Source organism: Thamnophis elegans, chromosome 1, assembly GCF_009769535.1.
Source record: "Thamnophis elegans isolate rThaEle1 chromosome 1, rThaEle1.pri, whole genome shotgun sequence".
NCBI lineage: Eukaryota > Metazoa > Chordata > Lepidosauria > Squamata > Colubridae > Thamnophis > Thamnophis elegans.
In genome coordinates, this window is record NC_045541.1 from 68,869,698 (window position 1) to 68,895,392 (window position 25,695).

A 25,695-nucleotide genomic window follows, 5' to 3' on the forward strand; every position below is an offset into this window, starting at 1 on the left:
CAGTGGAATGTTCACGTGTGCACAGTGCACATGCCTGAGGTGGATGCCCGGCCTTGTCCCAGCGTACCGGTTGCGACGGCATCCGGAACCCACCACTGCTTCAATTGCACAGTTCTGTTGCCATTTTGATTTTTATGACCTCCCCTTTCTCAGGGGTAGTGCTGGCCAGGAACAAACTTTCCCCTCTGTTTTGTACAAATGGAATGCCCTTTGTTGTTCTAAGTCAGCCTCCTACTCTGTGTCTCATCCTGTGTCCCATTTTGTACTTCGCACCCCAGAAAACCTGGAAATTAAAGGCAGTGAAGCCCAAACCTGTGGCACCACAGAAAAAGAAGTAAAAATATTAGGTTATTTTGAAAAAATTGACAAGTCACATTTTAAAGATAGACTAGGATATTATCCTGGATCAAACACTGGCTTTTTCTTACATGTTAAAGAATTTGTTTACTGGTGTTTTTACCATTTTCTCACCCCTGTTCCCTGCTCTAAAAAGAAGTACATGGAAATAAAAAATGTGTTAAATGTGTGAGGCTAACTGCCTGAAATTGGCATGATTAATGTCCTTTAAAGCAGTGGTCCCCAACCTTTGCAGCTTGGTGGCTTGGTTTGGAGGGGAGGGGAACCGGGCTGCACAAGCAGCAAGCTGGCTCGCATACAGATGTGCACTTGGCTCAACTTGTGCAAGTTGAGCTGCATGCGCATGTGCAAGCTCGGCAGCTTGGCGCTTGTGTAAGTCCAGCTATGCCTGTGCGCGACAGCCCGCCAGTCACATGGCCCAGTTCCAAATAGGCCACAAACGGGTTGTGGGCTATGGCCCATGGTTTGGGGACCCCTGCTTAAAGGGTTTACCCTCCCTGTTACCTTCATCCAAAACTACAGGTGATCCATAGAAGTGTAGTGTTCAAGGAAGTCAAACTGATAATCGTGAACTTGCAATCATCACCCTTCAGGATAGGGCAGGACTCTTATTGCATAATCATAGTTGCTTTCTTCACTTTTGGACCTACCCTTGCAGGTCCACTTACATCTTGCCAAAAACTGAAGCAGCTTCACATACCATTTATATTTCTCCATCAATCCTATCACCTCAGAAAGCCAAAAGGTACAGAAAACTCTCTTTCCTGTGATTGTCCAAATTATTGCCACCGAGAAGTATATACACCCCCGTTAAAGTCGGCAGATGGTTCTTTCAAAATGAATCTTCATTCTTGAATCAGATCAAATCAAGAGGAATCACTCTCACCCTAAACTAGAATCTCCAATTGAAATTGCTTCGGGCCCTCTTGGAATTTCAAAATGCTCATTGGGAGTAGATCCAAGATGATTTGCACAGACAGAGAACTTCTGCATACGTTTATACTGTCACACTAATATTAAATTTTTTTTTCTGTGAAAAGAAAATGTTTAAAATCTCTAATATTGTAAGAGATGTATGAAGGATGGAAATAAGATTTCTATTTGAATATCGTTCCACGGGTGAATAAACATCTCTGGTTAGTCTGAAAAGAATCTTAAGTTGATTAGCTAACAAGCTAATTAGCTCTTAACTATAGCACTGCTAATAGCAATTTAAGCACAAAGTAAATCTGCAGAACCCCATGGAATTCATACCTTAAAAATGAGAAACGGTGCTGCTCTTTTCCTTTCTGGGATCTGCCAGCCAGTGAATCATCCCAATAAGCCTCCCTCCACCCATTAAGTCAATCTGGCAAGGAGCAGAATATCATCGACAAATGGTACCGACAGAGCTCGGGAATCGATGCAGGAGCATTCCTCTCATCTTTCTCCTAGCTAAATCATTTATCAGAGTGACTATTGTAAAGCAGTTTCAGCCTCAAAATTGCTGGGAAGTACATTAGGATAGCTTGGCGTCTCTCCCCTGAAAATGAGAAATGTAACATATTGCTAATAAATGAGAAGGATTCGCTACTATAAAGGCTGGGGAAGCATCTGCCTTAGGATCTACAACCACATGGGGCCTCAGCAAGGTTCTCCTTTGTTGCCTGCACCTTGACCAAACATGGCTTGGGCTATATGGTTTGGACTGGAAAAATCTTGGTGACCTCTAGAGAGCAACAACCATTTTCTCTAACTCTGCTGCCACGTTGAGAATTGCAGGTTCGCAACAAGAACCACAGTGAAAGAGTAGCATGGATGAAAGGAGAGCCCCCCTCCCCAAGCAGGTTCCGGAAGTGATCCATGGTGATGTTTCTGTTGATTGTCGCCTGCTGGTTGCTTCCTTCCTCTTCTTTTTCCTTGCTTCAGGAGAGAATAAATCTGCCAGATCAGGGCCACTCAATCTCTTGGCCCGCTCTTTTATCCCTTCTTGATACAATCTCATGGTGGGCTGGATTTGTACTGCCCAGATCTGATAGACCTGGAAAGATAAGGCTTTCAGGCAGCCAAGGAGTGGGTGGCTGGGAGTCTTCTGAGGGGCAGGTAAGTTCAAACATGCCTATGTTTGCCTGTATTCTAAATGGGGAGAAGAGCCCCTCCCCAACTAATGGTGGAAAGGAAGAAGACGGTTTCTGACCCCTACCCCCCTGTTGCAGCCTGAGAAGGCTTGGTGCTAAGCTTTTTTTTTTTAACATGGGCTTTTGAAACGTTTGCCTTGCGGAACAAAGAACCCTGCTTCCTTCGCCCTTACCCATGCTTCTATATCCCTTGATTTCTTTGTTGACTGGAAGCTGAATTAGAAGACCATCTCCCTGATGCTAGAGCAGGGCTTCCCAATTAGGAAACTTTAAGAGGTGTGGACTTCAACTCCCCCACCCATGCTTCCTGGAGAATTTCGGAAGTTGAAATCTACGTGTCTTAAAATTGCCAAGATTGGGACCCCCTGTGCTAAAAAAATCTCATTTTGGGTGTGTGGGGAGGGGAGACAAAATGCCATTGTCTCGTGTTGAGATAGGCAAACATCAGTAAGCATCTTTAGTAAAATTAGTTTTATAGCCCCAAAAGGCTTCTGAGTTTACTCCATGCCTTGCCAGTAAGCTCTATAAACTGTATTTCAGGGGTTGCACATATTATATATTTTCAAAAATGCAGCATTGCTCAATCCTCCTTAGGATCAATACATTCTTAGATTTTTTTCCCTTTTTAAAGCGCACTTCCTCTAACCTGCTTGTACATGTCACATTACTGTTTAGAGCCTGGTACCTACGTTCTATCGTCAAACCAATGTTTCTTATCTTATCTGGGGGGAAAAGTTGACAGAATCACATAAGTGGAAGTAAATATGCTCAGCAAAACTTTCAAACACAGTGAACCCTTTGGGCTCGCTGCTTCACAGCTAATATGGCAAGTAACCAATCCTGTTCCTTTTTATTATGTTTCTGAAAATGTCTGCATTAAAAAATGTTATGTAAACTGTCATACTAAAACACCCTACTACTTTCTGAAATTACTGATTATGTGCAAGGTTTTTTTTCTAAAAACCACACATTTAAGCATCAAGCCTTAGCAGCAGCTTGTGGTATTCGTCCTCTTACATTAGTAGCAGTTCTTTGCTTTGTTTGTAGGCCTTAAGCATTTCAGGAGCCAGTTATTACTTGAATTAACAACAACTCTACCATGCTTCTGCCAATTTCCCCAGGAGTCTATCTTGACTCATGGGCATCTTTCTTTTTTCATGTCTCCATCTCTAAAGATGCCCTTCTTACTTCTCTTCATGAAAGCAAATTGCAAGATTTGTTTTTTATTGATGGCATGTATCATTATGGCTGTGTTTTGAAGACCCCAACATGCAATTATATCCAGCCTGTACAAATCCTCTCAGTTACCACTGTCAAGTCCAGTTTTGAAATAGGCCACTGCAGTTTCCTACTGAGATTCCATCTAACTCATACATCATGAGCAGTAAGAAATGATAATAGCATCTTTATATAGCAGAGATTTTGAAGAGCCTCTTCAAGGATGAAGTTTCTTTTGTACGTGATTTTTTTATACCCATATTTTTCGGAATATAAAACGCACCAAGATTTTGAAGAGGCAAATAAAAAAAAAGTTTTTGCACTCTGCAGACCTCACAAAAACGGACTGTTTTTCACAAAAATGGGCCCCTTTTTTGCCCCCAAAAAGGCATGCATAGCCTCCAGGAGGCTTATATAGTGCTCCAGGGGTGGGGGTGGGGAGCAAAAACGAGCAAAAAGCAGCCCATTTTTTGCTCATTTTTACCCTCTCCAGCCCCCAGGAGCATCTGGAAACCTCCTAAAAGATATGCACGGCCATTTTTGCAAAGGGGATGGGGTTTCGGAAGGCCAAAAATGCTGTATTCAGTGTATAAGATGCACCCAGATTTTCACCCCTTTTTTGAGGGGAAAAGCTGCGTCTTATACTCAGAAAAATACGGTATATTAAACCTGTGATTTACAATACCAGATTCCATAACTCAAATCGTTTTCCACACTTGTAGACTGTAGGCCTACCTCACCCAAATTGGTGTTTCCGGATATGATAGGTCAGGACTATATCTCTCACAATTCCAAGTGGAGGAAGATTAGACCAGGCCAAGCAAGGAGGTACGTTTCTAGGAGCTGGGAAGTTCATTCTCATTTCTTGGGAACTTGCAATCATTGCCATTGATGACAATTGCATGTGGTTATATCGTGTATGTATGTTAGAGAAAACATCTGTTATAGATATTGCCAGGGCCAAAGTTTTTTTTTTCTTTTTATAATCTGGGTTGGGATTCACGAAGAGATAATATAAAAAGGAATTCTGTGACTTTTAAAAATGCCTATATTAAGATTACTGTACTTTAGGGCTTCTGCCACAGTTTTAATGGGTTGATGCTGCAGAATGGTAGGAATTAATGTGGTTATCTGGTTAAGACACCAGGCTAGAAACCAGCAGACTGTTTTAGTCTTGCCTTAGTCATGAAAGCCAGATGGGTGACTGTGGGCCAGTCACTCTCTCTCACCCCAACTCACCTCACTGGTTGATCTTATGGGGAAAATAGGAGGAGGAAGGAGTACAGTAGTCCCCGACATACAACCATAATAGGGGACCAGGTTTTCCGTTGCTAAGCAAGGTGGTTGTTAAATGTCACACTGAATTTTACAGCCTTTTTGCCATGATTTTTAAATTGTTAATTGAATCAGGTGGCCATTAAGCAAATCTAGTTTCCCCCCATTGACTTTGCTTATTGGAAGCTGGCTGGGAGGACTGCAAATGGCAACCACGCCAGGATGCTGCAGTTGTCATAAATACACTCAGATTGCCAAGTGCCTGGATTTTGATCATGTGATTGTGAAGATGCTGTGAAGGTCATTAATTCAAGGAATGATTGCAAGTCATTTTTTCAGTGCTACTGTAACTTTGGACGGTTGCCTAATGAATGGTTGTAAGTCGAGGATTATCTGCATTAAGTATGTTCGCCACCTTCTGTTATTTATAAAAATAATAAGGCAGGGTAAAAAAAAATCTAACGTTAAAAAACAAAACCAATGGTCCCAATTTTCAGTAAGAGTCGGGGAAAGCTCTGGTGGTGAGAGATGTTTGTGGCCCTGTCTAAAGATTCTCAACTCCTACTGTAAACCATACAATAAAGATGCAGTAGTATATTCTATCACAGGAACATCTGTATATTTAACAACAGTAAGTCATGCTTCACTGGGTACATTTTTCCACCCAGGGGCAACATATGGCTTTTGAAAAACCAATACCCCCCTTCTCTCCACTAGCTGCTGAGAGACCCTAAAGAAGGCTTCTTCTCCCTTGTATAATAAAATCCCAGGACATAAATTTCTCACCAAACCCGGTCTTTATAAAAACTGCATGTTACAGTCAAACAACAATATTCCTTCCATGCTTTAAGCAAAACAGAACAGAAAATAATGCTGACCATCCCTTTCCAATTAGGTTAAGTACTTCCAGAAAAAACCAAAGAGGCCATAGTGAGAGCAGTGAAGACACAGGCAAAACAGGTCCTCCAACAGTATCATTTCTACTGCAATATATCTAATATTAGCTGAGTGATGCAAGAGGCTCACTGAATGTGCGTCTAAGATCTATATCATCTGGATATATCATAAACATAGTTGTTTAATGAAATCAAACTCCCCAGCCTGCAGCCCTATTTTTACGTCCTAGTTTTTTTACATGTGGCTTGGGGGAATATCTGATGATGAGAATGCAATTTTGGTAGCTGTAATGAATCAAGGATAAGCATTTTAAGCCCAGACACTTCAAAATATATTGCCATAGCCTTCATATAAAATACACCACAGGAAAATCACCCCTAAGTGATGTTTTGGATTAATGATACAGCTGCAGGGTTTGAGGCTGTTGATCTGCAGTCAAAGGCTCTATTTATCAAACCATTATGGGCTGATCAACATGCAATGGTCAGAGCTGCACAATCTCTGGAACCAAGGAAATTGGAGTGTTGGAAGAAATGTCCTTCTGGATTTGGCTCCAAGTGGGGAAAAAAGACACTGGAGACATGGAGGCTGCTTGGAAAGATGGTTTAATGGTGGATAGGACCACATGCTTGAGCGCTGAACAGAAAAGGTGATCACGTGCTTCAATATTGGTGGAGAAGAGAAGGGAGAGAAAGAAGGGCTGAGATGCTGAAAGTCCCTGGTTTTATGCCCTCTCTGGCCTTTGATCTTGAGCTTGTATTCTGATTGGTTGTCAGACTTCCATGGGGCCATGTAGGGGCAACTCTCTAGGCTGTGTTTTGAATCCAGGTTTGGTTGAGTTCTCAGATGCCAATGTGGTGAGTTGGATAAAGGACCAATATTATCATGCCTTAATCCCATCCCGCTGGAGCAGAAAGGGAGAAGTCTTTATTATGTAAAGGGACTGGCTTGGCCTTCTTAATGGCCCATTGACAAAGTGGGTGGGGGCAGGAAGCTACAGGGAACTATTCTCTCTTTAATAAAACACATTTCTTCCTTTTCACATCCAGAGAAATGTTCTGCCTTTTCAATATTTTCTAGGATATTTCATTTTTCTGGGAGAGGGCTGGATGATAACTTCCCACAGGAGCAATCATGAAACTAACTACATCACTCATCCTTTGCACAGGAATGGGCAATTAATTTTTTGGGGGGTGGGTAGTCTTTTTTCTGCTTCCATGGGTTACCGTAAGGATGGCCACTGAACATGGCAACATCTCATGAATGAGAACAGATGACCTTTGGGCTCCTTTATCCATTTTGGAAGAGAATGTTTTTTAAAAAAACAAAGGATTTGGGGAGATGATTTTTTTTTTAAACCCAGGATGGCTTTAAATATGGGACTTAATAGGTATTTTCAACTCTATTTTTTTTAAAAAGAAGACTTAAAACAATGCTACTAAAATCGCTATTTTGCTTCTAAATCTCAGTGGCATGAGGGCTGAGGTTACTGTAGATGCAACTTGTGACCTAGGAGTTGCCAACTGGTGCTTGACTGAAAGATTCTGAGAGTCCAATTCTGATTTGAAAAAGAAAGGAACAGAAGGAGCACTGCTCAGGGGTCTTGAAGTAGCCCAATCATTCAGACCAGCCAGTTGAATAACATACAATACTGCTCACAATTCTTGTTGTAAAGAACTGTGGCAAACATATATATCAATAATAATTTCTAAATATGCATTTATATTCATTCATTGGTGATGATTTTCTCATTTTGTCCCTATGTTCATAGATGCTCTTATAGGTTCTATTCTGAGAAGGCCCTTTGTAGCATTTGGATGATACTAATTATTGCTTCTTTGGTATGCAGAGTGAGTTTAACTTCTACTGATTGACTGATTATGTGCCATCAACTTGGCGTCAACTCTCAATGACCATATAGATTTTATCCAGGATGATCAGTGTCCAACCTGGTCCTTCAGGTCTTCCAACAGTGCACCTGTTGCAACTGTAATTGAGCCCGGCTACCTTGTTCCTAGTCAACTTTTCCTGCTCTTTCTTTTCACCTCCCTCCAGATAACTATCCTTTTATATAATGTAGTGTGATAGTTTCAGCCTGGTCATTTGCGCCTCAAGTAGAAACTCTCATTGCTTGGGAAGTCTGAGTCCCTGGCTGCTTGCACTTGTTACCCTTAGTTTTATCTACTACATATTTAATCTTAGTCCTATTTTTTTTTCACTGTGTTCCTTGACTTTTATTACTAAAGCTAGCAGATCATTTGCATTTTCAACTATCAAAGTAGTCTCATCAGCAGAGTTCAGGTTATTAATGTTTCTTCCTCCAATTTAAAACCACATTCATCTTGCTCTAATCCAGTTTCCATAAATGTATATTTAGCATGGGCTGAATGAATAAGGAGAAAGCATACAGCCTTGTCTAATCCCTTTGCTGATTTCATCATGTGCTGTGGCTTCCCAATCTGTAAGTTTGGCATGAGGGCAAAGAGATGCTCTAGAGTTCCCATTCTCCTAAGCACATTGTACTGCTTGATATGGTTGACACAGTCAAAAGATCTTTCTATAATCTATCAACCATATATAGGTGTCATTTGAGTATTTTTTGTCTTTTTAATCAGCAACAGCAATACAAGTGAATGAGCAATAGATTTTTGCAGTTTTACCTGTGGAAAATTGGAATCTATTGTAGTAAGGTGGCAGAAATAACCCAGAAGGCATGTACAGAAAAAAATTAATAAACACGCAGCCAGGAGCCATAGCCAGAGAAAGCCACACACGTAGCCAGGAAAAGGTTACACTCAGTCACAAAAGAAACATGAGATAATAAGATTAGGAAGTTGGGGAAAAACCCCAAGTCTAGCAATGACCAGTCAGAATAACACAAACACAAAATCCAATCCCAAAATAACACAAACATCATGACTATTTACATAGAGAAGACACCTTGGTATAAGCCCCCAAACAGGAAAACACCCTCCTCGTATCTTATGATAGGATTAGCCCAAGGACAAGACACCGGACGGACGAAATCCGAAGACAAGAGAATCAAGATCAGAACAATCATCTGGAATAAAAGAACTTTATAAAATCTGAATTTGCACAATATCCTGAAGCAAGAAAAACTGTATAAAAGGGGAAACCAAACTGTATATGGGGTGCTGCAGACCTGGGAACGACAGAGCTGTGTCTCATCCTTCCCGTTCTTTCTTTCTTCAATAAAAATTCATAACTTCCAGGCAGCTGTCTTCAGAAAACTTTCTTTTAGCGTCAGTGGTGACTCCCGGCTGGGAACAGACCAGAAACCTTTGCCTTCCAACACTATCACTATACAGCAAGATAGGGAAGAGTGTCTTGCACAACAGAGAGACTGATCAATGCACTGATTATTGATCCACATCAAAGGTGCCCCTTTAGGTTTCAGAAAAATATCTTTGGCAGTTACTGATGTGGACATTGTGGAGTCAGGGATATAGTCACCCTATCTCTGAGTCACTGTAAGGTGGGCTCCATACAAAGCTGATAAGGGGTCTTATCAGAGGCTAAATTGTACAATGAATGGCTAAGGGAACTATGTATGCGAAGAGAAGGCTTAAGGGTGACATGATACCCATCTTCCAAAAATTTGAAGGGCTGTCACAGGGAAGAGGGGATGGGTCAATTTCTTATCCAAAGTACCTGATAGCAGAACAAGAAGCAACAGGTAGAAATTAGTCAGAGAGAGATCCAACCTGGAACCAAGGAAAAACTTCCTGACAATGATAACAGTTAATCGATGGAACAGTTTGCCTTCCAGAGTGGTGGGAGATCCATTGCTGGTGATTTTCAAGAAAACATCAGACAACCATTTGTCTAGGATGAAATAAGGACTTCTACCTTGGGCTGGAGGTTGGGCTAGAGGACCTCCAAGATCCTTTCTAGTCTTATGATTTTAAGTTTAATAAATTAAACTTATGTAAGCTATCCCCTTACATAAGAACTAGTATTTCATGCATTGAAACTATTGCTATTACAGTTTCTGTAAATGCAAACTTCACTGATGTCAAGAACTATAAACCATGTGCTTTGGCTCTGAATACTTGGCATTGGAGTATTGCTTTGAAACCGGATTATTTTTCAACTTTCAAAAATGTGTTTAAAAATAGGATAGTATTTACAATATTAATCATTTTTTAAAGACACAAGATTATGGCTATGATGAGAAAACAGTTTTCTACTCCTTTTCTATAATGTATTACTTCTCATTTCACATGGTTGCCTCATATCATAGATTCAAGACAAAAATGCCAAAATCCAGTTTCAACAAGTAGCTGACTCTGTATAATAATTAAGAACCTGAAAGTACAGTAGCTGTTTAAAATAATTCTAACTTGTTCTAATACATTAATACAATTCAACAGGGCCAGACATATTTCATGAGTACTCCACTCCTCACAACAGAATACCTTATGCCACCAGACGTGAAATTTTGGGCTTGGACAACCTTGAACTATGCTGCCTACGGTCTGACCTAAGCACACCTTAGGTGTCAACAACTGCTTCACATTCATCCACAATACATGGGCAAACAATAGATACAAACTCAAGGTAAACGGATACAAACTCGATTGCAGAAAATACGACTTCAACAATAGTGTGGTCAATGCCTGGAATGCTCTACCTGACTCTGTTGTTACATCCACAAATCCTCACAGTTTCAACCTTAAACTGTCTACTGTGGACCTCACCCCATTCCTAAGAGGTCCGTAAAGGGGGTGTGCACCGTGTCGTCCCTGTCCTACTGTCCCCATTTATTTGTACTCATTTCCTGTGTTCATGTCCATGTTTATATCTATACCTGTTATCTCATTTAGGTTTGATAAATAAATAAATAAATAAATAAATAAATAAATAAATAAATAAATAAATAAATAATAAGTCTGCTGGGACTATTAGCATCTTTGATGGATGCAGGGCCAAAGCAGTACCAGTTTACAAAAAGTTTGTATAAACTGCATTTTTCGAAGCAGCACAATGGAGAAGAAAAATGCAGAACTGCACTACTGCGTTAAAAAAACCTCCAAACACTTATGCCTTTCATAAGGCCATGGCGGGCGCTAGAAATAATTGATCCCCGCCACCAAATTTGGCCCCAGTTGTGATGGGGCGACTCTCATAGCCAATGTCTTATCTCCAATGCCCCACCATCAGCGCCCAATTTGTCGCTTCTGCCAGCGCTGGTAGAAGAAGGCTGCGCTACATCAAGCAGCACGCGTGAAAAGCAATGGCCGGGCTGATCCCATAGAGAAGCGGGCCTTTGGCCAGCGATCGTGCCCTGCGCTTGCCTCGCCTTCTCCACGTCTCACCCCGCAGGGTGCCAATCGATCGGGCACCCCCGCCTCGGGATGTGTTGGTCCAGTCCCGCCCTCACTTGCTGTTGGCTTTATCTGAGTCAGCAGAGGGCGCTCGTGATGCTGAGCAGAGGGGGAGGGTTTAGGGGCGGAGGGCCGAGCATGAGGTAATGGTGGGCGGAGCGAAAGGAAGGAGCGCAAAGACGTCGCGTTCATGGGGCAGCTCCTGCTGCGGCTCCTCTTCCCACAATCCTTGCAAAGGCAGGGAAGTTGTAGCGGCGGCGGGCGACGTTACAAGAGGCAGGAGCCTGGCGCTTGGGGCTGCGTGCAATGGGTTATTGTTTGTGGGCTGAGGGCAAGGGGCAATGCGCGGGGTGGAGATTTGCATTTCCCCTGCTGTGCCGAGAAAGCCCCACTCATGCAGGGTCGGTGTATAGAAAGAAGGCGGCATAAAAGCAACAGGGAGGTGGAGCCGGCCGGAGCGATTGCTGCATCTGCTACCCAGGGAAGCGGGTGGGGTGGGGGGAGACCGAACCCAAGAAATCGGAGCATGAAATTCCTGGCAGGGTTTGTCCAAAAGACCCCGTCGCGCAAAGGCAGGGAAGGGAGAAGCAGAGTAAGGAGAAGATGCAACTGGTGTAACTGAGTCACCTTCTGTCGTACCAATAGGCACATTTCCCTTCCGAGACACTTTACGGAGCAGATGATGGAACCTGCTTTTCCAGCTTGCTGACTGGAAGGGTTTTCTTGGTAATTTTTTTTAAATGCAACGCATTTCCCAGGCGATGAAGCCAGACTACTGATTTTGCTTGGAAAGAGGAAAGCTCTGCAAAGATTTTAAGCTTTCTTTCCATGAAACAGTGCCCAAAAGACTTGAGTATCTCTTTCTTTTAACTCCACAAGCTCCAAAATACTAGCCGCACAAAAGCGGGTGAGAGAAAGAAACAATTCAAAAGAAGAAAATTTGGAACTGGTCCAAGGAGCGAGCGAGCAGCCAGCCAGCCAGCCCGTAGGCGTGACGTTGCAGAGTTTAAAGGGGGCAGATGAGATCTATCGGACGTTGATCGGACGAAGAGGCTGCTGGAGGTGCCTGGGATTCGGAGCCTCTCCGGGAAGAGACCGCTAAAGAGCGAAGGCGAAGAAATCATGCTGCTGGCTTCCGCCGTGGTGGTTTGGGAATGGCTGAACGAGCACGGTCGATGGAGACCCTACAGTCCGGCCGTGAGCCACCACATCGAGGCGGTGATCCGATCCGGGCCGAGAGTTGGGGGCAGCGTCGTTCTGGGCCAGGTGGACAATAGGCTGTCGCCGTATATCATCGACCTCCAGTCCATGCACCAGTTCCGCCAAGACACGGGTGAGTTTGATCCCGCATCTTTCCGGCGCCACCCCCGACCCCCTTGCTGCGATGTTGTCCTTTCCGATCCGGAGCCATCTCCCTTGTCGTGTCCCTTCTGATCGGCGACCAAAGGAGGGGCGTATTTTCATTTGGAAATTTGTGTGTGTGTGTGTGTGCTTTAAACGAGACGTATAAGAAATCCGCTGGGATTAAGTTTTATTGCGATTGCACAGCCCCCATTATATTAAAGGTTGGCATTTGGGATTACTCTTGTTAGGCAGCGAGGGAAACCAGATGGGACAGGACAGAGGGAGATTTATGGGCATATTGGAATTTGCCAATTCTAGAAAAGGATTTGGAGGTGGAATAAGGTGCAGCCGATATACTGTACTACAAGCTTCCAAATTCTATTGCCATTGCCAAAAACAGAGAGGGAGCTTAATTAGATGGGCTTCGTTGGGAGGAAAAGACAAATAGTTTTCTGCCAATTTGCCTTTCCAGTTGGGCAAACCCTGTAGCCTGTATAAGTTAAGAAAACCTTGTTCTGCAGTGGAGATGCTGGTGTTCTCTAATACCTTGTAAAGGTGTGTGAGCAGCCATATATTCATATACTTCACTTGCAAAGAGCAAAACACACAAATATGTGAAAGGTTAGTGTGGAAAGAAGAGTGGCTGGCGTTTTTGGAACTTACTGCTGAATAAATCTGGATAGAATTGGGCTGAGTGTGTATGTGTCTTGTGCCTTGAGACAAAATACAGCTGTGTGTATACTACATATGCCAGGAGGGGAGCTTGAAAAAAACCCAACTTGATAAATAACATGAAGCCTTATGTAATGTGGTGTGATTTTGTAAAAATTGAAGCAGCCAGTCAAACTTGCAGTTTGAATAGTGACTCCTGGTCACATTTGGAGGAATGTTGCATAAATGTGAATGAAAAGGTTTGTGATTTCATTTTTAATTTATTAGCTGATCTGGAGTAAAATTTACATGCACGTACTGCTGAAACTGTAATCATTTGGCTGAAAGGCAGAAGCAACAAATAGTTTACTAGAGAGACTAACAATAAAGACTATTAAAAGCTTCTTCTAGAAGAACAACAGATCCAGATGGTACTATCCTGAAGGCGTATCATTGAATCTTACTTCTCCCTTTGTAGAAACTTTGTAGAAACTAGGGGGGGAGGGGACTTGTTTCTGTGGGTTAGTTTGAGTTATAGGTAGGGTTTTCCCCCTAGAATTATTGTTGATTCATAACTAGATCCATGTCCCGATGTCGAGGATTCTGCATGGAAACCATCGAGTAGAAGAAAAACGGGCTGTCAGCTGGGAAAACCAAAACAAAATACCAGGCTAAAAAACCAGTAACAACTATTTGTGTGATATTGCGAAAACCATGTCAGGAGCTGCAAGTGAAGGTCTGGAGAGTGATGGAGGTGTGGGCGGTGCTTCCCCCCCCCTTTCCTCCCCGTCTTTTAGTATCTGGACTAAGCGGTTTGCCAAGACCTGAATGCCTCTTGGCAATGTGATCCTGAGATCCTGTCAGTGAAGCAGTTGCAGTCTCACGGGTAGAGGAACCAGGCGTAGGTGTGCAGCTGTCTTTGCTGACAAGTAGGAAACACCCTGGGAAAACCATCAGCCTCTTTAGCCTGGGAATCCCGTTTGCTCCTGTTAGTAAGCATGTGAAGAAGGGAAGTAGCTATTGGATCAGGAGAGGAGCTGGGAGGAGATGGCAGGTGAATCACACCATCCCTGTGCATTAGAAGAAGCCTTCTGCTACAGTATGTGGTGCAGCCGGCTGCATGTAGAATAGGCTGGCCCTGGGCGAGCGGATGGAAGAGAAAGAGCTGCATGAAAGCTTAGCGTGCAAGCAGGACGGCTTCAAGGGAGGAGGCAGAAACCTGATAGAGGCAGACAAAGCCGATGAAAGGGAAAATGGGAAAGGAATTTTTCGTGGAGCCTAAGATTTTGGGGAGTCAAAGTGCACCAAAGATACTTTTCGATGCACATTTAGGTGCAAAAGCTGGGAATATTAATTAGTGCTTTCTGAGATAGTAGTAAAAGGAATAAATAAAATATAAACAATAGTTTCTCAGTCTGAACACAGCATCCCTTAATCTGGCCTGTTAAGCTGAAGTGCACCATTTGACCAGTCCCTGTTGCAGTAAATGATTCTTTTACATGTCACCAGAGCAGATTTTGTTTCCATATAACAGTGTGTGTGTGAGTGTGTGTGTGTATGGATTTATTCATATTCAGGCTGGCTGGGAACTGGAAGCCCTGGACTGCAGAAGACAGCTTTAAAGACTGTCAGATTGAATGCAACCTAAGCCCGTATTGACCAGGGCTTGCTTCATTCCATTATTTATTCGCACCTTACATTTTGGCAACAGTAAAGGGGAGACACTGATTCTGGATCAAATGCTATTACAATCATCATAACCTCCATGAAACACAACAGTATGACTGTTAACTACAGCTGGTGGAAAAATAGATGGGAGAGGCATTTTTGTCTGTACTTGTGGGATGAGCAAGATTTGTGCTATGTCCACAGCTAGACACAAGTAAGCTATGAAATCAGGTTCTGTCCAGATAACTTTTTACAACTGCTATGAACATTTGTGATCAGTCCTGGCATCACTGATTAGTTGAATACAGAAAACTGACTGGCTGCATGATAGTCTCTCCCGCCCTTTAATTATTAGGACAAGATTCTATTTTTTTTCCTGTCTTATACTACTTATTATACTGCCATGGAAGGGAGTTAGCTCTCCTCCATTCCATTCGCTCACATTCATTTCACTGTAATTGTCTGTTGTGAGATGTATTCTTCCTAGTGGCCAGTCCTTTTGCCAAAGAAACCAGATTTCCTTTTGTGAAGATGGTATATTTCTCCATATATTTCTTCTCTACCTCATATAATTAGACTATGAGTAGGAACAATCTCTAGCAGTTGCCCAGATATGCTGACTGAGATTTTTGGCACTGGGATATAAGAACCAGGCTACAGATTGAATCTTCAACCGTTGTAAAGAGAGGTTGGGAGGCCTTTCCTCTATGGATCAATTCCAGTTCAGTTACAGCTGTATGTGACAGCTTCACACAGTCAAAGAAAGTAGGGTGTGAGATACCTGTGGAGATTCTCAGTCATCCAGGTCATAGTTGTCTCAAAGGTGCTTTTTCAAAAGGCAGCTGTTTTTTCTTGAGGAAGGTGTTTCACTTCTCACCTAAGAAGCTTCATTGATTCTGGCAGGATGGTGGGCTGATGGAAGGATTGGTTCTGACAGTATGGAAGGGAATGGAAGGATCATTTTTCTTTGCAGTCATCTGGTCATTAGCACTCTTTCTGACAGCCATTGAGCCTCTTGGGGGGTTGTTTGTACCAGTGATGAGATTCAGCAGGTTCGCACCTATTCGGGAGAACCGGTTGTTAACTTTCTAAGGCTAAGCCATTTGGAGAACCGGTTGTCAGAAAAAATCTCATTTTATTTTTTTCCACTTTACAGGGCTAATCCTGTAAGGAAGGCAGGAAGGAAACATTCTGGTGTTGTTTCTAGCCTCATCTTTATTGCCCTGCTTACAGAAACTGCCTCTCAAGTTAACCCTTATTGCATTGTAATAGCTAAGGTGAAGCACCCATCAACATGAGTGATGTTGAGTTGGCCACACCCACCGAGTCACATGACTGCTGAGCCCCGCCTACCCAGCTGGTCATCAGGGCTGAGAATCGGTTGTTCAATTATTTGAATCCTACTACTGGTCTGTACCCACAGGATCACATGTGGGTGAGTGCATACGGGGTGTGTGTGTGTGGAATCTTCTTGGAACTGCTGAAAGGACCGGGTTGTAGACAGGAAAAAGATGATGTCTTATCCCTCCCCCTCCATTGAGAGAGGGCTTTTCAATGTTATAAATGGTTCCTTTTACCCCTCTTTCAGGTTTTTTCACTACACGTCCTGCTCATGTCCTGGTAGCTTGATAGACTGTTCCAAAATTGGTGCTTAGCATATATTCCTGTTAATCACATACCTCCCAGTCCAATACACTCCATGCCTGGAATGTTGCAACCAGAGGTGAATTAATATAAATTCTCAAAGTGATTCATTATCATCTCTATAAGTGCAGCTCTTGTGCACAGCCACATTGTGAGAGACTAACAACCTCCTCTCTGCCTTTCAAAAGTCTAAGCTCATGTCTTGGCAAATTTAGTTGGAGGCAGTGAAGTGGGGAATGCAAAACTAAATAGGTTCAAGGAGCAAGGAACAATTAGGGTGAGCCACAGAAGTCTTTTAAGCAACTAATGAAACAAATGGATCTCTAGATGAGTTAAAGTTAATGGTGCATTAAAGAAATACAGTAAAATAACACAGCCTTGAATAAATTCCTTGCATCCATCTGTAGTGCAGAAGAGGTAGGACCAATGCCTTTAACTAAGATTATAGAATATTACCAAAGGATTAAATCAAAGAACTAAAAGCAACCTGCAGATAGCATCCATGCTGGGTAGGCAAAGATGTTCTAGGCCAGCTACCTGCAATCCTGAAGCAGGAGCACTAAATATCCTGCTTTTCTGTTCAGTTTGCATCCAAATGTGAAATATTGTTGGAGACCTATTTTACCTTTGACTGCTGTTGCATTTTGGGCTGAGGAGCTAATGCCTTGCAAAATTAAGTCCTGGTCCATTGGAGTCAAATATAAGCTGTTTTCCCTCTAACTAATAATTATCTACCACAACACCATGATTTGGTACAAAAGATGTAGAAAGAGATTCTGGTTTTAGAGTTGATTCATGGAATTGGGTGTAAGCATCTCTATAGAAGACTTACAAAATCTTCTTGATTTTGGAAAAGAAACACTCACTGATCTTTCAGGTCTTTTGTAGTGTCAAAAAAGATATTGAATAGTAAAAGCTAGGGTGCTAACAGAATAAAAAGGTTTTGTCTTCCAAAAAATAGAACAAAAGAGACCGGCAAAAAGAACATGGAAATATTAATAAAATAATATTATTTTATTATAAAAGTATTGCAGTAAGACAATTTTATTATACACTTACTACAACCGAAAAATATTTAAATACATTAGATATGAATGATCAATATTGAGGTTAAAGAAGGCGATTGTAGAAGAACCAAATGAACTATTTATTAGTGGCTTTGCTCAAAAAAATCATAGTATTTGGATATTTTAATTAAGCAGATGGCCTAACTACAGATATATTTTTAATTTCTTATAATTCTCTACTACAGCTTCAATAAAACCAACACAAAGGGCAATATAACTCCACCCAACATTGATTAGTTGGTTTAAACAACAGATATCAGCCTTGAGGAGAAAACATACTCTAAAAGGAAATGCTTTTCACAGTCTTTTTGAACACAACTAAGGCTCTGATCTTGCAGAACCAATCTATTGAAAGGCAGGGCATGGTCCAGAAGGGTTTAATCCCCATTTATGTGCCACAAATCCTGCTGTCACTCAGGGACAGATGTCTCTGCCTGAACATAGTGGACTTGAGGAGGTGCACTGCATTCCCATGAACTGGGTCTTTGTTCCTTCAGTTCCACCCCTTCTACTATCCAGAAGGCTTTTATTTTTCCATGATTCCCTTGCTACTCCAAATTTTGGGAGCAGCTTGCACCACCACCTGTGTAATGACACATTTTAGTTGTTTTTACACAAAAGTCATGTTTGGTATGCAGTTAAAGCATAAACATGTGATCTTTTGGGCAGTCAGGAGCTGAACTTTGGAAAGTAATTGTTCAGTTTCTGAGTCATAGGCAGTTTCACAATGAAGGCACTTGAGTGGACATGGGTGAAATTTTGCACACCAGTGTCAGTCCTTGATCATGTTTTGAAAAAAGTGAAAAATCAGGCTACCACAAATAATTTTACTGTTGAATTTCAGTAGTACCACCCTGGTGGGTGGGGGTTCGAGAGGCTGTAGAAATGAACATGGAGAGAACTTACGTAGGCTCTGGTTGCCACCCTTGAGTTAAAGCATTATACATATCCAATAGACTTAGCAGCTGTTGGTGTGTTTGGTAAGTTTTGTGGCGCCATTGCTGTCTGGAATATAAATGCTTACACATTCCCCACTTAGATTCTGACTCTGGTATTTCAGTGGTATAATGTGGTTGATGAAGGGTTTGTTGTTTGGTTGATTAAGAAAATGGGTGACTATTACTGATTCAAAACTCAGCAGAAATGGAATAGTTTTAGACTCATCCGTTTCTGCCCACCGAAGGCCATCTAAAGTGTTCAGACAAAATTCCTTCACAAAGAGAAGAGGATTGCTATCTTCTGTGCCATTTTAAGGGAAGCATTTAGCACATTTTGCTTCAAACAAGCCATTTATTTCTTTTAAAATATTGGCAGGTTTTCTGTCTTAATTTTCTTCCGTGTCTTTAGTGCTCCTTGATGGTATCAGTTGTAGAAATGTTAATGTAAATTAATTTTGAAGTTCTTATATAGGTAGTCATCAACCTATGACCATCAGTGAACCCAAATTTTATGTGGCTAATAGACACATTTGTTCAGTGACTTTTGCTCCATTTTACAACCTTTCTTGCCACCATTGTTGAGTGAGTCACTGCAGTTGTTAAGTTAGTAACAAGGTAGTAAGTGAATCTGGCTTCCCCATTTACTTTGCTTATCAGAAGGTCACAAAATGGGATCACATAATCCCAGGACACTGCAAGCATCATAACTGTGAACCAGTTGCCAAATGTCTGAATTTTGGTCATATGACTATGGGGATGCTGCAATGGTCATGTGTGAAAAACCATCATGTCACTTTTCAGTGCCGTTGTAACTTTGAATAGTCACTAAACAAACTGTTGTAAGTTGAGGACTACCTGTAGTGTAAATTTAAGGACATTACACATCAGTCCAGTGGTGAAATTCAAAAGTTTTTACTCTCAGTTCTGTGGGTGTGGCTTGGTGGGTGTGGCAGGGGAAGGATACTGCAAAATATCCATTCCCACCCCACTCTGGGCCTGGGGCCAGCCAGAAGTGGTATTTGCAGGTTCTCCAAACACTCAAAATTTCCGCTACCAGAACCTGCGGAATTTCACCCCTGCATCAGTTTGCATTCCCCATACTAGTGGATATGATATTGGTCTACTTTAAAAAAAAAACAGTTAGAAAAAAATAATAAGAAACTTTGTATGAAAAATTCTGAAGGCCTTGTGCAAAAACTTCATTAGTATTACTGCGTATACCTACAGAGTAAGATGTTTACAGGTAGCCATTTTTTTCCTGATACATATTATTTTGTTCTGACTATCAATACATATGATATGTGTGACTGAGGTAGAAATTCCCTGTTAGTTTTTCTGATATGTGGCGACCTTAATATGAAGTTACTGTAGGTAAGGCTTTTTTTAAAAAAAGAATTACCTAACTTCTAAAAAATATTGATGCTTGAAGCCATCCAAGTCTTGTGGTTACTCTGTGCATTTGAAAAATTTGGGGTTTTTTGGTAGTGCTTCTGCTGATTTGTTTAATTGGATCATATTAGATAGGTTTCAGGGGAGTGGCTTGGGGTGGGATTCGGTAGAAAAGGCATATAAATCTCATTCCTGTTTTCTTAGCAGAAATAAGTTTTGTGACACTATCCTGCTCTTCTTTTGCTCCTCTGTTGAAGAGAGAATTTGATAGACAGCAATTGCTAACATGTGGTTCATCCTTTGTCCAGACTTTGGTTGTGGATGGCTGCTTTTTTGAATAGATGTATGTTGCATACACCAGCTAGCATTCCAAATATTTCATTGCCCAATTGGGCTCACTTCATGATAGGAAGGCTGTTGCAGGATTATTCCTCCCTTGGGGGGGGGGGGGGGACTCTATAAAGATTGCACTGGGCAGAGGAGCTTTCCTCCCACTGAAAGAATAATTAGCATGCACATTGAATCCTTGTCTGTGTGGAGGTATTATAGGTCTACTTGCTGCCGACCCCTTTCTTAAACCCATTCCCCGAATAAAAGCTTTGTCTATATATATTCTGTTCTTATCCAGTGGTTGCCACAGTGATCAGCAATGGGTCTGCCTGTCCTTCTATCTTCTCAGCTGAATTTGCCGAGACCAAATCAAACTTATTTTGAAGTCTTATGTCGTCCCATCTTGGCAATAGAGCCACTGGGTCAAGAAAGAAAGTGGGACTGGCTGCAGCTCTGTCTATTAAACCCTTTGTCATCCCTGAGACAGGCAGAGATTAATGTTTGCTTTGCTCTTGCTAAATGAAAGGCTGAAAGAATACCAACACCAACATGTTGCCATCAAGCTTAGGGGTCCCCAGAGTTAGGAGGGCCATTCATTTGTCTGGAAAAATGAAAGAGGAAAGAATGTTCATCTATTGGATCTAGAGTTTTATCTACTGCCCCAAAGCTTTCTCAAAATGCTCTACAGTTTGTACTCACAACAGTGGTGAAATAATTCTTCTTCTTCTTCTTCTTCTTCTTCTTCTTCTTCTTCTTCTTCTTCTTCTTCTTCTTCTTCTTCTTCTTCTTCTTCTTCTTCTTCTTCTTCTTCTTGCAGAGACAGATCTAAGAGGCCAGTGGACTATTATATCACATGTTATTTTTTGTGAACATTCCTGCACAGACCCACTTGATTGTGCAACTTTCTGAGCCTTGTAAGCCATGTTGATGGATGCACAGTTAACTCAAGCCAATTTTTCTCTATGGATGCTTGCATTTTAATGGCTCCAACCCTACTGGATAGACTGGATGTGTCATACATGCATACTGAATCCGAACAGTTTCTTACATACTGTATATGACAAGTATATTTCCTCACCCTTCCTCTTCAGAATTTAAGTCAGCACTAAAGAGGTTCATTTGTTTCATTCTCATACTAAGCTTATGCATTTAGTCTGAGATTGATCGGTCTAAGACATCTAGTTTCAAAATTGAATTGGACTTTCAATTAAAATGTATGTGCTTCAGTATAATACTCATTAATGCATTATAGTTCAGTGGTTTTAGACTGTCAAATAAGATCATGATGGATTTTTTGGGGGGATTGATATAGAATGTAAAGCTGGTTTATTTAAAATTTCAAGCTACAAGATTTGATTAATATTTAATACTCTGCAGTAAAGAATATATCTAGTTCCCTCTAATATCTTTGCTTGCCTTCGAGATCTGGAATTAAAAACAAAAAACTGAATTCCGCCCACAGATACAAAAATATGGTAATTGAATGGCCATGATAAAGGAGGCAATAAGAGACTGGACAAAACCATTAAAATAATCCATTTGCACATGTGGGTCTTGTGGTGCATATATATTCTATAAAGGCCTTTCAGTTGTTTATTGTTTATTTCTTTCAATAAGAATTGGCTTTTATATCAGTAGGTATCAAGTGGAGACTACTAGAAACAATCTTCTGTGCATACTTTCCGATCCAGCTGTGACATAATGCTGCTCTTTTTTCCCCTTCTTCTTCTTCATATACAATATCTCTACATTACTGGTAGCTTCTCATAAAAGAATAAACTGCCACACAGAAGCTGTAACCAATCCCATTAGATCTAATTCTGTTCAGAGCTGTAACTTAGCTTTATGGACCCAGTCTTATTTCCTCCATTTTTGCTCTTTTGAGAAAATACTGAAATATTCAAAGGAGAAGGGGAAAACTGATTCATGTTAAATGAGAATTTATCTATTTCATGTCATACACAGACTGAAGCACGCTTGCATGCTGATTACCTCTGCTTTTCCAAATTTTTCAATGCTGCTTGCCGCTTTAAAAATCAGTCCAAAACATCAGTAACAAAAAAGAGTGCACCCTAAATTGTGCATTTATACATCCCTGTAAACACGCATATTAAAAAAAAAATGAGGCATAAAAATGGACGTACTTTTGAAAAACAGGATGCTGGTAGAGAAATGAGAGACATTAAAGAAAGCAGTCAAAAAATGAACAAAATCAGGTTTTAAGAGAACCATGATTTTGTTTAGAGATAGACAAAGCTAATGTATTACTCCAAAATAGTTGTGGTCTCTTAGTCAACTATCCAAATCAATGCTTTTAGATCTGTCTTATCAACTTCATATGCTGACAAGGTCTAGAATCATGCATGATTTCCTGTAATTTGTGCTTACAGGATAGATACTGAGTGAAAAAACAAAACTTCCACATATTACTGTCTCATATGAATACAGCATGCAGAGACAGCATGCAGAGACAATCTTCTCCCTTCTCTTTCACCCCACTCCCTTCTATGAAGCATTGTTTCTTGCCTTGATAAACTTGATAAACAAATGTCTGATGACATTTGCCTAAACTAAATTTGGTGAGAAATGTACCCTTAATTGAAGTTTTTCCCCTTAACCCTTTCAGTCATAACAGGCATGAAACAGCATTAAACACCCATTAAAAGTGGAGTATATATGTGAATATAGCATAGGCTAGATCCTAATCAGGATGAATGCAGAAGTCCAGTTCCTAAGGATATTAGCAAACGTTAACAGAAAGGATCTCCCGGGGCCTTTTAAAGCTAGAATGCTGTGAGGCCACCTTGGGGAAGATGGGTTGAAGACTCCTTACACCCAAGTTGCCTTGTTGAATGAACTATTGTTCTGGGCGACTTCCCTCTCCTCTTTCCCCAGTTGCTATGAATGTTGTTGTTTGGGGTCATTAAGGAGTTCTGATGGTAAAGAGGCCATGACCCTGGCAGGGTCTCAATAGCTATTGTCCCTTTTCTTTTTCCTTCTTGAATGGCTGATGGCCTGTCTCAGAGTTAGGCAGGGAGGGAGGATTTTCCCACAACTGATGGATGAAGCGGGATGGGGGAGATGCAGAGATTCCTACGCCATTTTCTTCCACCCCCAAATCTGCTGGTTTCATCCTCGTGATGGATTATAATCAATTATGGGGTCTGTGTAGCGGCTTGGCTTGCAGTAGGTTTTTTCCATTGTAATGCCATTTTTGACAGGATTTTATTTAGTTAAACCTAATGAAAGAAGGGATTCCCTCCCCCTCCCAGAGATTAGAATTGGGGTAGAGTTAGAAATATCCAAGTGTTAATTAGTAGAAAACTGGTTGTCTACATTGAGAGCCAATTTTCAGTAATAGTTAAGGAGCTAGACAGAAATGGTAACCCTGGAGTTCTGTTGATCTTTGGACACAGACGGTGGTTGGGTGATTTGGGGCCAGTCATTCTCCTCAACCCAATTCACCTCTCAAGTGTGGTTATGAAGATATGTTGAATTGTACAAAATTTAATCCAATAAATCCATATATTACTTTGTATTTCAGCCTTCTTAGCAATATATTTTTCAAGATTTTTTTTCCATGGAATAAGGACTAATCACAAGAGTTCTTTTGAACTGTGTTTTGCACATGGCTATGATATAAAGCATTTCATGTAATTCAGATCTAAAAAAACAAAATTAATTTTCCAGGTTTACCCTTTCCCTATTGTTTGATCACTCTAATTCATACTCTTTAGTTATCTGCAACAGGCAATTGTTCCTAGTACTATGTAGTTAGAGGGATTCCCTTAATCTGTAGCACAGATGTAATTTCTGAAACCTATCTTTCTGTTTTTAACAAAATGGGACTCCAATTAACACAGATCAACAGATCTACTTTTATTTGGAGTTACACCTCTAAAAATCATTCAGTATTTGTGTTGCTTCCGGCTAAGTTTGGGGAGGGTAAATGTTGATATTGCTTTGACATTTTAATCAAATTCTTCTCATTTTAAGAATAGGTTTTAAATGTGTTTTGCTGTGAAATTTGTTCTGTACCCTTTTTAGCCTCATATTAATATCATCGTGGAAGACAGGTAATTTAAGACTAGGGATGTCAGCCCCCCTTCTCACCAACCTTTAGACAGCTAGATACTCACTGCTTGAGAAGTCAAGAGGCATTCATGTCTCACCAAAGGTTTGGATCTGAGTAATTTAATAAGCTGAAGTCATGAACAGCTGTCTAAATCACCCTGCCTAGAGATACGCACTCATATTAGCTCAGAGAAAATGTACATGAATGCACAAAGCTGCAAAATAATCAGGGTAAACTAAGATGGCTTTTGTCGCTGGTTAAATTGCATCCAATTTAGAGTACAATTTGCTAGGCACAGTGTTTTCCACTCACATACTGCTTACAGTACTTACTAATATTAGAATATAGGTGGATTTGTAGCTTTAAGGCACATCTCTGTAACAATTTCCCACCTATAGCAAGAATCGCTTAAGTAAGTTTTCTAGATTGCCCAGTACATGATGATTTTTTTACAGGTTGGATCATTTTTTCTCTATTGCTAGTCCACTAGGGATATTTAGAGCATCAATTCCTTCCTTCATTGCAGAGATTACAAGTATATGACATTGCGTTTCTAAATCTAATGAAGCAGGCACATCTATTGGTTAGCATGGTCCTTCACTGCCCTACTCCACACCTTCATCAGTCATCATCTTTGGTTGTGTGTGTACTTGAAGCTATGGATGTACAAAGTCTTTTACATAAGGAGTACTGGGTGTTGGTTTTGCAGGAACAGGTTCTGCAGGAACAAGAAAGAAGAAGTCAGTGTGTTGTTGCAATAATGTCCTTGCTATCCAGCTCATCAGGGTAGTTGCTAGCCTGGAGCATGAAGCCTGTGGATCAGTCTTCATGGAATATTTGTGGGTATGTGTGTGAATCTTTTTGCAGTGAAAATCAATACTATTTTAACAAGAAGGAGAAAAATATAATTTAGGCGTAACATTTTTCGATACTAAGTAGTCATCGTTAAATGTTTTACAGCAGAGATTTTGACCTTTTTAATTGTTTTATTTCCCCCTCTTCTTGGTTCTAGTTAAGACATTGGTAAATATAGGTCATAATGTACACAAGCCAATTATTTCCTAGTGCTCTTCTCTGAATAACTCTCTTCTGGGGAATTTGCCAACTTCCTGTTCATTCTAACCATATAAGCAAGAATTGCCTATCATATTTTCTAGTAAAAATGTGTTTCAGTAAATGGGCATTCTCTGTTTAGAATATTTCTTTTGCAGAGAATGCCCTGATCTGAATATTTATTTTTCTGGAACTGCAGTTATAAACAAAGTTAATGGAATTGAATATACATCTAAAAGATGCCAATAGTTTGCATTCTTCAAATAATCTCAGTTATCTACAGCTGTCAGTTACATATGTCTTGTATCAAAGTTAATGAGACTT

At 40.9% G+C, this 25,695-nt stretch overlaps 1 protein-coding gene across 1 annotated transcript in view; it reads left to right on the forward strand.

Annotated features, from left to right (window-relative positions):
• The first annotated feature begins 11,416 nt into the window (after window positions 1-11,416).
• DTX4 (deltex E3 ubiquitin ligase 4) overlaps window positions 11,417-25,695 on the forward strand; it is a 37,330-nt gene continuing 23,051 nt past the window's right edge. The window contains exon 1 of the mRNA XM_032223651.1: window positions 11,417-12,545. Within this exon, the coding sequence (XP_032079542.1) occupies window positions 12,335-12,545 (211 nt within the window). The 5' untranslated portion in view covers window positions 11,417-12,334. The remainder of the gene's footprint in view (window positions 12,546-25,695) is intronic.